The sequence below is a fragment of the Tachyglossus aculeatus genome, chromosome 3 (assembly GCF_015852505.1).
Source record: "Tachyglossus aculeatus isolate mTacAcu1 chromosome 3, mTacAcu1.pri, whole genome shotgun sequence".
Classification (NCBI taxonomy): domain Eukaryota; kingdom Metazoa; phylum Chordata; class Mammalia; order Monotremata; family Tachyglossidae; genus Tachyglossus; species Tachyglossus aculeatus.
Window position 1 is genome coordinate 38,804,748 of NC_052068.1, and position 14,432 is coordinate 38,819,179.

The following is a 14,432-nucleotide window of genomic DNA, read 5'->3' on the forward strand; positions in this document are numbered from 1 at the left end:
CTCCAACCTTATCTTCCCTCTTCTCCTCCCTAGGCACCATCTGGGAGCCATCTCCAAGCCAGAGGACTCAGCAGTGACTCTGAATCTTTAATGAAACAAACAAACAAAAAAAGTGCTGACAGTTTAGAAAGAGCAGCACCCAACCAGGAGGACTGGATTTAAGACGCCGGTCAACATTTTGCCAGGCGGCACGGGTCATTTTCGATGGAAACGCCCCTTTCGACTCTGTTAAACCTCGTTTTCCAGAAAGTCTTCACCTGCAAACGTCGCCTCGGTTTTACCGAGCTCCAGAAGCACAGTACGGTTTTCGGCCAGATCCGTTCATTACAGAGGCCTAAAGAAAAGCTAAAAGTGTCAAAAATACACCGCCTCAAATACAGATGTACATCAGTGGTATTTATTGAGTGCTTAGTACACATTTAATGAATTCCCGTATCTTCTAGGATTTTCAAGATAGCCGCGCAAATGAAATCGAGTTGACTTTTTTTTTTTAATCCTTCCGAGCGGGGAATAAAAAATGGGGGAACCCACACTTTGGTCTTATATGTCTAATCTTCACAAGGTGCCAAAATACTGCCGACTAGGAGTGCCCATTTGGGGACCAGATTATAGAGGGGGTGTCCCTTTTCTAGGCTGGTCTCTGTCATCATCAATAGTATTTATTGAGCGCTTACTATGTGCAGAGCACTGTACTAAGCGCTTGGGAAGTACAAATTGGCAACATATAGGGACAGTCCCTACCCAACAGTGGGCTCACGGTCTATTATCTGTCAATACCAGATAAAGGAAATGGGAGAGAGGGAGGATTCAGGCACCGTCCCTTTAGCTTTGGCGGATCCAGTGTCTTATGGGCAAGGAGGGGACCACACTACTTCACGCCAAACCAAAGGCAACCACTGTAGGGAAGCTGCGTGGCTTAGCGCTTAGGAATCAGAGGTCATGGGTTCGAATCCCAGCTCCGCCGCTTGTCAGCTGTGTGACTCTAGGCAAGTCACTTCCCTTCCCTGGGCCTCAGTTCCCTCATCTGTAAAATGGGGATGAAGACTGTGAGCCTCAGGTGGGACAATCTGATTACCTTGCATCTACCCCAGCACTAAGAACAGTGCTTGGCACATAGTAAGTGCTTAACAAATGCCAACATTATTATTGGGCAAAGGCAGGCCTCGTTGGTTACCTTTCAAATACAGCAAGGAACAACTTGCGTGTGCTTTTTTTCCCTGGGCTATTGCGTGCAACTCACCTGTTTTGAAAGCTGTGGGTCAAATTCTAGATAAACAAACGCGGATCTGCAAAACGCTGGAGAAAAATGGTCCACGGGGCCAATCAACACGCAATTTCCTTTAAAAATGGGGGAGTTCATTCTTAATTGGGGAGAGGGAGGAGGAGACGGGACGGGGGACGAGGGGGAAGGAAAGCTGCTGATCTTTTGGAGAAGCCTGAACTTTTTCAAATCCCTGGGATACTTCTTAGGGTAGCGAAAACTAGCATTTATCATCTGGAATCAGGTGGTCTAAAACTTCCGGCTTCTCCATTTAACACAAAACAAAACAAAAAAACCCAAAAATGTCTTTTACAACTCTAGTGTGTAATCATTATAAAGATGAATATACAGGAAAAATAGCATAAAGAATTGCTTTCATTTAAAAGGACAACACATTCTAAACAAACGTATAGTCAAAATACTCTTATTTAATAAAACACTCACACAGTGACAAGAATGAGACTTTAATCAGTTTTAAGTGGAGTTTATAACACTAAGAGATAGATAAAGGGTTGTTAACAAACACAATAACAAATGGACATCTGATTTGTATGAGGCATTATCCTGTACACGTCATTGTTGTTTTTGTGTATCCTCAGTGCCTAGCATTACACACAGAGCCACTGCTGCACAGCACAATAGTATCTGAAGAGGCTGCATCAGAGTAAGGCTGTTTAACAGACTGAAGTTTTTTGTTTTTTTTTTTTTAGTATATATATTCTATATGAAAACAGATTGAAAATTTGAACTGGCAGAGTAAAAGGCATCTCTGCCAAACACTGCAGTTAAAGCCCCCATTTTAGTGCACCGTTCCACCCCTTCCATCTGCATGCATGACACATTTTAACAGTATTTAAAGGTAAACGAGGCACTTTGTGGCAACCACAGCCTTCGTTGACATATTGCACAAATTTTCTAGAACTAAACACGGAACTCGCACCCTCATTTTATTTTATTTTTTTTTAAAGCTGAAACATCTGATGCTGCTTGTAAACTCCATTTCAGTTTTCCACCTGGGCCACAGAAAAGAATCTTGATGCTATTTCTACAACTGCCCTTTAATAACTGGGGGGTTTGGGGGGGGGGAAGTCCAGTGGGCTACAGATGACTAGGGATGGTACAGGGCCAACGGCAAGCGCGTTTTTAAAAAGTGATGCCTTCAAGTAGTTTCAGACACGTAAGTTGTTGCCCCTCCAGAAGTTATAAGCGAACAGTCCAGAAACTGAGAGATTACCTACCGAATGCGTTTCGGGCTAATGATGAATACTGTCATAAATAAAGTTCAATAAGGACTCAAAAACCTTTCAGTCATAACAATTCTTGTCAAGTTCTATGGGGATGGTAACTGAAATAAAGTATAGGAGAGTATGTATAATATATATATTTATATATATATATATATATATAATATATATAATGCCATTTTTCCATTTCCAATGACTACACCATAAAAATGTAAGCAAGGCTTCTCAAAAACGCTGAAACATTCAAAATCAAAACCCTCATTCAGACCTTCACATTCCAAAGGAAAAATAAGAACAGTGCAAAAGCCCATTATAACGTCATTATTTGCAACCTGGCCCTCAGCGTGCCGTACTGGAATGCCACACGAACTAAGGTTCGGTGATATCTTGAGCCCCAAATTGGGGCCAAGACCGTATCGACATCAGTGTTTCCTCCCTGTATTCGTCAGCGTGACTTTCAGCTGTCACGAAAGACTAGATGGAACGTGAACCTCAGGGTCAAATCTTAAGCCATCAATGGTATCTACTAGGCGCTTACTACGCGCAGAGCGCTCTAACTGGGCGCCCGGGAAGGCATACCGCCGCAGGGTCGGCAGACACGCTCCCCGCCCGCAACGAGCTTCAGGTAGCTGCTTCCTGAGGCTCGTTTTTCCCCCGAAAGTGGAATCGGGACGCTCAGCACGTGAACCCATTCCTACATCTGGATGCAGAAGTCCTACTATGGAAGCGTTAATGGAAACAATGGAAATCGTCGGCTGACCGGACGGAACTGACCCACGGATATCCGAAGCACGATCGCTACATCGTCTATCCAGCTAATCGGATAACGTCTCGCCGCCTTCTAATCGCCATTCAAACGCAATGAATTAATGCGGTCTTCGAGCGGGCCCTACGGCTTCTGGATTCAGTCACTCGCTAGGTCCGGCTCCCGGCTTCCGAGCAGTGGCAGCACCGGGAATTCGAAACGGGACTTCTCGCCACGAGCCAAAAGAAATGTCGGGAGGCTAGTCAGTCAAGCGCTCGGGTGGCCTGGGCATCTTTCAGAGACCACAGTCAACGGCAACCTCACCGCTGCTCTACAATTCTATTTATTTTGTTAATGATGTGCATTATCGTACTCAGCTTGACCATTTCAGGCAGCCCAGGCACTGTCAACGTACGACCCTAGTCCAGAGGGGAACTCAAGCCCTGCTCCTGTCTGTAGCCCCATGAAGAAATGATACAACACTGCCAGTTTAGAAATCTATTCTTTTAATGGCAAAAACATCATAAGAAAGAATACCTGGGAAAATTTCTATTTAAAAAGTAAACGATTTGATAGCTGTGCAGTGTTGTGAATTTATTACAACACTGGTTTCCTTTTGATCATGTATAATGTTCTTTTTTTTTTTAATATATAAACATCGAAGGTACTAAGTATTCTTCAAGTAAAATTCCCTAACAGTTAATGACATTAAAAAAGTGTGCAAAACTGCAAAACTCACTAAAGTAGAATGTGTAAGGTCAAAAGGGTGGAACTGCTGACAGCTATTTGATTGAATAAATGTATCATAAATTTTAATAAAAAAAAAAAACACTTACTGTAGAATCTCAAATTGAAATTTCCCGTGCAGCGTTACAAAATATTTTATATTTAATGAGAAAAAGAAGCTTGCAGGCAGCACATGAAGCATTCACAGCAGGTATATGATTGAAAACTAATAAAATAAGTGAAAATTGTTGACTGATGAATGGACTAATAGCATCTGACTTTGAGAACTGGCCTTGATTACAAGGAGATGGGGCAGCCATCACAATCGAGAAACCCAATTTAAGAAAATCACTGTCAATCTTGTATAGCGGTTGTTTCAAGCTCATTTTATTTTGGTAGCCTCCACATCTGTATGGTTCAGTCATTGCTGCTGTGTTTCTCTAGGACCCTATGATCTCTCTATCCCTTCGTTCGGGGGTCGTGGCGGTGTGGTGGAAGGTTCACTCCGGTACCCCTCTTACAGAATCCCTCCCTCTAGCTGCCTTTTCTAGCACCATTTTGCTTAAAAAAATAAAACGCACAAACCACAAGCAGTGACGGCGGCCGATTCCTCAAATGTCCAGGAGTAGTTACTGTAGCATGTGCTGAAAGAAAGGTGCATATATGTAGCTGGCGATGGTCCAGCATAAAATAAAGTTCCTTTCTGAACATCCCTCTCCATCTCCCTGGCCAAAACACATGCATTCGAATGCAGTAAAACCCTTGAAGCTTCTCTGAGCCCACTGCAGATCCATCTGTTGCCACATAAGTGCAAAGGGGTAGGATGTGAACCTGTACATTGTGAAGCGCTTTTTTTTTTTTTGCCACTTCAGTGGGTGACAGAACACAAAAGGAAAAATTCCTACGTATACACATCAGATCTGTCTCCACTTTTATAAAACCAGAATAAAATGGAAAGTGCCATCTTTATTTTCCTAATTGAAATTTTAAATGTCCTTTTGACACAAAAAGGAATATACATAACAGCTACTTAACCCTTTTTCAACTGGACAACAAGTGTCAAAACCCTGTGGATGGATAGGGCAAAACAAGATTGGTCAGGAAAAGATAAATTGTTCCTATAACTGGTAATCTGACACAATGTCCTATTGCCATTAAAAAAGGTCCTTTTTCAGTTTATTCAAGTTTGTCTTTTTTGTGGTTTTTTTTCCTCTCGATAAAAAAAATATTCAGACTTTCGTGATCTGTGTATGCTGATCTTCATCAAAAGGTTCATTCTCTGGATCAGAGTCAGTGGTGTCAGAATATCTATAATGATCAGGTTCATTGTCACTAACGTCAGGTGTTACTGAGGTTGAACTGCTAGCCTCTGGATTTGATGGTTCTTCTACTGTTTTTGTGAAGAATAGCTTCACCTAAAACAAAAAAAGGAAAAATACAAAAAAAAAAAACCCAAGAAACAAACATCACGTTAGATAGTCTGTGAGTTATATTTAGTCAAACAATGCCTGTAACAAAGAGGCTGCTTTTACAGAGCAGTACACTAAGCTGGACCTTTACATATATTTTAAAAAAACACCCACACCGATCACTTGTAATCACAGCAATCCCCTAAGCCCCCTTTTTCCTCTCCTCCTCTCCATCCCCCTGCCCTACCTCCTTCCCCTCTCCACAGCACCTGTATATATGTTTGTACAGATTTATTACTCTATTTATTTCACTTGTACACATTTACTATTCTATTTATTTTGTTAATGATGTGCACCTAGCTTTACTTCTATTTCTTCTGATGACTTGACACCCGTCCACATGTTTTGTTTTGTTGTCTGTCTCCCCCTTCTAGACTGTGAGCCCGCTGTTGGGTAGGGACCGTCTCTGTATGTTGCCAACTTGTACTTCCCAAGTGCTTAGTACAGTGCTCTGCACACAGTAAGTACTCAATAAATACGATTGAATGAATGAATGAATAGTGGCTCCTGTACTAGCAGATGCTGAACAGCTATTTGAGTCATGATCAGTTAACAAGGGAAGTCTAATTTCAATTGGCCCAGTAGGTAACAGATGATGAGGAAAGGCCAGGGTCTGCATGAAACACTTTCAAATACTAAGCCTGATAATAATAATGATGGTATTTGTTAAGTGTTTACTATGTACAAAGCACTGTCCTAAGCGCTGAATATAGGAACCCTTGCAGAATACTTGCTACCACTCCCCTCGAATCATATCTGTGTTGTTAGACTGCAGGCATAATGACCAAAATTCACTTAAACTGGAAAGAAAAGCGATACCCCCTAAATTGGAAATTGTCACAAGTGATGTTAACTTCTCGCTGAGGTGGTCAATTTCTACCAGCATGAAGACCTCCAGGCTTTTTGTGCTGAGCTGAGCTTATAAACTCCCCTCAAGAAACCAAGAAGTGTTGGTTCATACACTGGGACACAATGCATTTTCCCTTTCATCATCAATCGTATTTATTGAGCGCTTACTATGTGCAGAGCACTGTACTAAGCGCTTGGGAAGTACAAATTGGCAACATATAGAGACAGTCCCTACCCAACAGTGGGCTCACAGTCTAAAGGGGGGAAACAGAGAACAAAACCAAACATACTAACAAAATAAGATAAATAGAATAGATATGTACAAGTAAAATAAATAAATAAATAGAGTAATAAATATGTACAAACATATATACATATATACAGGTGCTGTGGGGAAGGGAAGGAGGTAAGAAGGGGGGATGGAGAGGGGGACGAGGGGGAGAGGAAGGAAGGGGCTCAGTCTGGGAAGGCCTCCTGGAGGCCTTTCCACCCTTCCCCCCAAAACTAAGGGAGTTAAGTCATTAAAAACCATGGCGAGCTAACCAAGAGTAATTTTGGTGACCTGCAGGGAAAATATTAAACGAATCTGGGACTTATTCAGAAGAGGACTACCTAAGCCATTGAACAAACACAGACCATACACTTCTTAGCCCCCCTGCACACCAAACGTGAACTCCAGTACCTACTCCTGCTGTTTGGAGGGGGCAGAAACTACTCGCTCCCAGCAATCCGTCAAGGGTTTTCTAATGAAGAACTGAACTGAGGCACACGGGACCGGGGACGGGCAGAAAAAGCATTTTTACCAACTTGCAGAAGAAGGGGGCTCGTCTCTATATTGCAAGCTCGTTGTGGGCAGGGAATGTGTCTGTTCATTCATTCAATCATATTTATTGAGCACTTACTGTGTGCAGAGCAGTGTACTAAGTGCTTGGGAAGTACAAGTTGGCAACGTATAGAGACTGTCCCTACCCAACAGCGGGCTCACAGTCTAGAAGAGGGAGACAGACAACAAAACAAAACATATTAACAAAATAAAATAAATAGAATAGTAAATATGTACAAGTAAAATAGAGTAATAAATCTGTACAAACATATATACAGGTGCTGTGGGGAGGGGAAGGAGGTAGGGCAGGGGGGTGGGGAGGGGAAGAGGAATGGGGGGGCTAAGTCTGGGAAGGCCTCCTGGAGGAGGTGAGCTCTCAGTAGGGCTTTGAAGGGAGGAAGATGTGCGGAGGGAGGGCATTCCAGGCCAGAGGGAGGATGTGGGCCGGGGGTCGATGGCGGGACAGGCGAGAACGAGGCCCAGTGAGGAGGTTAGCGGCAGAGGAGCGGAGGGTGTGGGCTGGGCTGGAGAAGGAAAGAAGGGAGGTGAGGTAGAAGGGGGCGAGGTGATGGACAGCCTTGAAGCCGAGGGTGAGGAATTTTTGCCTGATGCGTAGGTTGATTGGTAGCCCCTGGAGATTTTTGAGGAGGGGAGTAACATGCCCAGAGCGTTTCTGCACAAAGATGATCCGGGCAGCAGCGTGAAGTATAGATTGAAGTGGGGAGAGACAGGAGGATGGGAGATCAGAGAGGATTTTGTGTACTCTCCCAAGTGCTCGGTACAGTGCTTTGCACACAGACAACGCTCAATAAATGCAACTGAATGAATGAAAGCAGTCTCCAACCATGTGGCACTTCTGCAGATGTCTGGGAGACCACCACAGTAAAGCGGCCTGGGGAATGGAAATCAAGTCAGGAGTTGCTCCTCTGTTCTCTTCTTGGTAGCCTGCCACTGTCCTCTTTGAGACCAAAGGTTTCAGCAAACCTCAGCAAAGATAAAATGCTTTCTATAGTCGTTGCTTCCTTAGAAGATTTAATTGGACTTGTTTGAACGTATTTTGAAAAAGGTCAGACCCATACCGAGCTGATTATGAGGCCTTATTATATTTCTCAAGGTAGAACTCTCATGCAGAGAATCCACAGCACTCCGACAGCCAAAGACAATAAACTAAGTTTTTCAAGGATAATACTCGACAATATTTTTAGTTTACTGACCTTAAAGTTTGGTGAGAAGTATCTGTTGGCCTTGTCTTTATTTGCCTTGTCTAAATCGTTTTTTGTTAATGTAAGGATTAGATATTCCTTGTCATTATCTGGGCGCTCTGTACTAGAAATGCTATCAATTTCTTGATCGCCACATAGACTTCCATTTTCTACTTTGTCTGAATTTTCTTCCGGTCCTGGTATGAAGAATGTATTTACCCAAAAGTGAAACATTTTTTCCTGCAAAACAGAAAAGAAAGCCATTTACACAGCCGTTTAATCAAGTTCACTTACTACATCAAACTCTCTCTCTCAAAATCAATTATAGGGTGTTTTTTAAAGGCAGTTTCAAATTGTATTCAACGCTACCACAGGAAGACAGCAAAAGAATACTGGGTCAATGGTGAAGACACGTTCCCTCATCTATCTCAGGATCCACAAGGGATCGATTATTCAACCCTCATCTACCTCAGGGTCTGCAAGGGATCAATCACTCATCATTTCCGCTAACATAGAGCACTGAGAAATAATTACACAAGTACTGAAATGAAAATAAAATAATTAGCTGTGGCTTTTTATCCCCTCCCTTCGGCCTGCGCAAAACATGACAGACACTGGGTGGGGAGAGAATGGCTCTCCAGGCCGTCGCGCACACCGAGTGCTCAAAATACACAATCCATGCTTAACATCTAGGCTGCGGATCCCTAGGTGGGATGGTGGATGGAGACAGATCTGGGGAGGAAACTGGGGGTCTCCCTGCCCACCTCTCCTTAGCTCCCTTGCTCTATTCTACTGTCAACTGCCACGTGGAGTCAGCAGCGCAGCAGGTGCTTTCTCAAGGTTGGAAGCATCATCTTTCCAGAAAAGCCCAGGAGCGTAGCTCATTCCGTTGAGAGGACATAGCCTCTCCCCACCTTTCGTATATCCCAGGTGAATATCGTTTAAAGACTTTCCAAATGCTCACTTGGCATTTCTGCAGGTCATAAAAAAGCAACTTTTTCTGGAATAGTACACCACCACTAGGTGGTCTACGGTCAGGGAAAGGATATTGATTCCAAAGTGTCAGGCCGATTTTTCCGCTTCTACAGTTCTCCAGGGTGCCTGGATGGATGGAACTTAAAATACTGAATTCAATCTTCACTCTTCGATTTTTACATGCGCTAATGTGACGGGGAACCAGTTACGGCTAGTCGTTTACGGACGGGATTACGGCTACGGTGTGGGCGAAGCGTGAGGGGCGGCGAGTCCTTTCACATGCCCTGCTGGGCAGGTAACAACATGTACACACATGCAATATCTAAATTAAGCCTCAAGGGAATTAAGCTACTTGAACAGTTTAAAGTTTCTCCTCCCTGCCCTGAACGTTACATCTATTTGCTAAAACCTCTTGAGTGTGTCCCCAGGACCAGAAGTATTCTTGTTTCATCGATGAAGAAATTTTCACAGCATTTGTTTGGAAAGTAAATAAGACTAAATACAGAAGTCACAATGATGTGGCTATACTTCTCATGACTCTAGAATAATCTCGCTTCCCATTTAGACCTGACTCCTTTTCCCCACCCACAAATTTACTGTTTCCCATTTACTCATTAATTCATAAACTACTTCTTCCTTGTAGTAGTAAAATTCACGGTGTTTCTGAATACCTGCAGAATGCCTTGCACTGCACTAAGAGCCTGGGAAGTACAAGAGAAGCAGAAGACACATCGCCCGCTCATAAGGAGTGTACGTTCTTCTCTTTCCATTCTCTCACGCTTAATCTTTCGAGTACTGTGTACGCACGTGTGTATCTGTGGGTGGATATTAGAATTCATATGTAATTGTGTCAACCTGTGTGTGCTCTTCCTCTTGCTGAGGGATAGGGCAATCCGGGCACTACTTCCTTATTTTATGAAATAAGAAGGCTGAGGCAATGAGGACGAGGGGAGAGAGGCATGGAAAGCTCTCTCCTTTGAACATCCATTTTCTATTCCCACCACATTCCCTCTGTTCCTCTTGCACTAACTTACTCACTGGCCTTCATTCTCATCTCTCCCGCCTCCCTCTTCCCTGGGACAGCCTCCCGCTTCACCTCCAACAGACAATGAATAATAATAATAATAACTGTGGTGTTTGTTAAGTGCTTACTATCTGCCAGGCATTGTACTAAGCGCTGGGGTGGATCCAAGCAAATTGGGTTGGACACAGTCCCCATCCCACATGGGGCTCACAGTCTCAATCCCCATTTGACAGATGAGGGAACTGAGGCCCAGAGAAGTAAAGTGACTTGCCCAAGGCCACACAGCAGGTAAGTGGTGGAGCCAGGATTAAAGCTATGACCGGCTCCGCCAGTTGTCAGCTGTGTGACTTCGGGCAAGTCACTTAACTTCTCTGTGCCTCAGTTACCTCATCTGTAAAATGGGGATTAAGACCGTGAGCCCCCCGTGGGACAACCTGATCACTTTGTAACCTCCCCAGCGCTTAGAACAGTGCTTTGCACATAGTAAGCGCTTAATAAATGCCATTATTATTATTATTATGACCTTTAGACTCTCACACCCCTACTCTAATCTCCATGCCTTGCTTCTTCCCATCTTCAAAGCCTTTGTGAAATTACATCTCCTCCGGGATGTCTCACTGATGTCTCATTCTTTACCCTATATTGCCCTGCAACTACCGTTTCAGCCTTCCAAGCTACCCAGTGCTTAGAACAGTGCTTCGCACATAGTAAGCGCTTAAAAAATGCCATCATCATCACATAAGCACTTGGAACGCAGACCAGGCCCTGCCCACAGTACTTCCACATATATCTTTAAGTTCTATTTCTTCCTATCTACAAATTAAATGTCTACCTCCAGTGCTAGATTGAAAGCTCAGTGATCGAAAGATATCTGCAACCCACAGTAGTATTTATTTGGGACTGGTTGGAGCCCTAACCCAAAGAACTGTTCAGCAGGTTTCGGGACTTTAAGGCTACTCAAGAAAAACAAGCGGCAGCCTGTTTTTTTTTTTAAAGTTATATTATTTCTAATGACATTTTCAAAGCTTGTCTTTCATTCATAAGACGAAGTATGTTCGTTACAGAATTCTAAACCACTCAGGGACCTTAGCCAACCTTCTGCCTCCAATTGTCCAGCACATTTTTTATAAACCTCCAAGGATAAGCTCCTGAACCTGATTTTAGGTTCCAGTGGTTGGTTTTTTTCAAAATCACGCCTATAGTCAACATTGGTTATACAGTATTTTATGTAGCCCAAGTTACCTATCACTCAGCTAAACTATTATCATAATTCTTCTAGATAGCAGCCCACTTAAAAGGGGACACATCTGTTAGATAGTCTATTCAGTAAACCCAGAATCTGAGCATCCCACAATACACAAAACCCGGAAATATGTCCTATACTCTTTAGTGTGAGCCCACTGTTGGGTAGGGACCCTCTCTATGTGTTGCCAACTTGTACTCCCCAAGCGCTTAGTACAGTGCTCGGCACACAATAAGCGCTCAATAAATATGATTGAATGAATGAATGAATGTACCCTAGAATATGTAAACTCTGCTCCCCGCCCCGCAGGGCGTTCAATCTCTGCAGGTAAATTAATTATCCCTCCACCCCCACCCTGAGTCCCAAGGTCAACCCAATTCTGGTTGCTTGCACCCTCCCGAGCCGTCTCTTTAATCAGTCGTGTGTGCTGTGAGGTGATTTTTTTTTTTGTTTTCTCATTCACCTTTAATTCTAACCTTAGGAGCAGCCAATACAGCCACTGTTCCCCCTGTAGTGTCCCATTTCTCTCTCCACCTCCCCCAGCAGCCTGCTGCCTCCTAAAAAACCTTCTTCCTGCTAGTTTAGCAGGCAATCACATTTTTCCCACCGTGGCCGGGCACGGCACCTGAAGGAGAAGGGATGGAGGGGGACCCCTACTCCCGACCCCTGATTTGCCCCAAACCTAACTTGCTATCTTCAAAAACAACAGCACTCTCTCCCAAGAGAGAAAATTACCTCAGACCTTAACAAATATCCAAGAGGAAGGAAAGAATCAAGGGATCCATTCAGTAGTCCGTCAATCATAAATACATTCGTCTTTTAATCATCTCATTGCAGAGAATGATTCCTGACCAACGTTAACCCATACAAACGGAAGCACCTCGGGTTCTTCCTTTACAGTAAAACTACGCATCTCTCCCAATAAAAGTAAAATGCAAACCTTTTTAAGCATCTTGTTCTGTTTGTGGAAGAACTCCACTTTGATGTCACCACACACCGGCAACGGCTGAGGAAACTCAAAGAACATGTACTTATCTTCGCGTCTTGTGGGTCCTGATGGGGAGGTGTGTATCTTCACCTTTAATTGGTAGACCACAAACTGAGGATCTGCACGGTTAAATACAGACCAATGTCATTTTACAGGAAATTCCTCTAACTGTCATAACTTAGGTAAAGTATCAAATTTATTTGCAGCTTGTATAACAGAATAGGAAGCTTAGTGCCTATACTAAGTGTATATCAGCCTGAAATGAACGGGAATAAAATTCAATTCACTTATATGCAATTTTACTATCAGAATAACTAAAGGCATGACAGTGGAAAAAAAAAGTGGAGGACGCAAAAAGTATCTATTGCAATCTACTGCAATCACTTCAAATTCCTAATACTAAAATTAACTGATAAATCTAGGCCCCAAAGTCACACTATAAACACTTCATATAATAAATATTTTCTACTGCACTAAAAGACCCATATAATTAAAATTTTTGAAGTTAAATTTTCAAATTTACTGTAGGGTTTTAAAGAACAAATTGGGAACAGATAGCAAATAGTGGTAATCCATAATTGTTACAAATGGCTTAACATTAAAAGTACATGCTAGAAAACTATATACATTTTTCAACTATTCGTCACTGATTTCATCTAGAGTTTTTTTCACACATATAAAACCTGCAACATGGAAGAACAGGAAGGGAGGAGGCTTTAAACATCTGCAAGGAAGGTAACAATCAACCACCAAAGAGTTCATATTACACAAATATCTTGCTAACAGTCTTGTGGTTTTAGCCAATTTTAGCCTAACCAGCCACATATGTAAATCCAATCTAAATCATTGGATTTTTATATAATTTAAGTATTGCTTGAGGGATAGGAGGGACAAGTCAACAGATTTAGCTTTTTCTTTTGTTTTTTTAAAAAAGGCCTATTACAATTTCATATTTACTGTGTTTTAAAGAACAAGTTTAGGAATAGAGAGCAAATAAGGCTAATCCATAATCCATCCTTAGCTCCTACAAATTATTTTAGAATTGGAATAATTTCAACACTAATAGCTAATCATTTCCATAATTTGTAAATTTCCTTAAAAAACTTCTGAAAAGTACTAAACTTTAATATTCCCTAATTGTAAAATGAGCCCCCTCCTTCCTCTCCCCCTCGTCCCCCTCTCCATCCCCGTCTTACCTCCTTCCCTTCCCCACAGCACCTGTATATATGTATATGTTTGCACGTATTTATTACTCTATTTATTTATTTATTTTACTTGTACATGTCTATTCTATTTAATGTTGTTAATACGTTTGGGTTTGTTCTCTGTCTCCCCCTTCTAGACTGTGAGCCCACTGTTGGGTAGGGACTGTCTCTATATGTTGCCAACTTGTACTTCCCAAGCGCTTAGTACAGTGCTCTGCACACAGTAAGCGCTCAATAAATACGATTGATTGATTGATTGAAGAAATAGTTTCAAGCTAGCTAAAAAATGAAAAGATCAAAAACACAATGCCTATAGAAAAGTCCTTCATTTTCAAAGAAGACCCCACTGACAGGGAAGTTCTCCTATGAAAGTGTGTGGCTGAAAAGCCCAATGCTGAACTTAAGAGTCCTCACCACGTTCAGTATATATATGTATATATATATGAATAAAAGATGTGTCATGTTGTGCTATCATGCTTAATGTCTGAAGTGCCAAGTGCTAACTTTCTTGTCTTTGGTTCCTTAGAAATAGTTTGCTCGAATACAGCCACAACCTTCTTAATAGCGGTGTGCCACGCTTGTCTGTGCTAAGCAAGTTAACTCCCAGCTTTCATCTGAGATGCAGCGCTTGGCACCTAGTAAGCGCTCAACAAAAACCATCATTATTATGGTCTGAGA

General features: G+C 42.4%; 1 protein-coding gene across 1 annotated transcript in view; it reads right to left on the reverse strand.

Moving 5' to 3' along the window:
- Positions 1 to 1,709: 1,709 nt before the first annotated feature.
- The window catches only part of PTEN (phosphatase and tensin homolog), an 80,288-nt gene continuing 67,565 nt past the window's right edge, over positions 1,710 to 14,432 (reverse strand). Inside the window, exons 7-9 of the mRNA XM_038743579.1 lie at positions 12,502 to 12,668; positions 8,332 to 8,559; positions 1,710 to 5,391 (exon numbers count right to left, since the gene is read on the reverse strand). Of these exons, the coding sequence (XP_038599507.1) occupies positions 5,206 to 5,391; positions 8,332 to 8,559; positions 12,502 to 12,668 (581 nt within the window). The 3' untranslated portion in view covers positions 1,710 to 5,205. The remainder of the gene's footprint in view (positions 5,392 to 8,331; positions 8,560 to 12,501; positions 12,669 to 14,432) is intronic.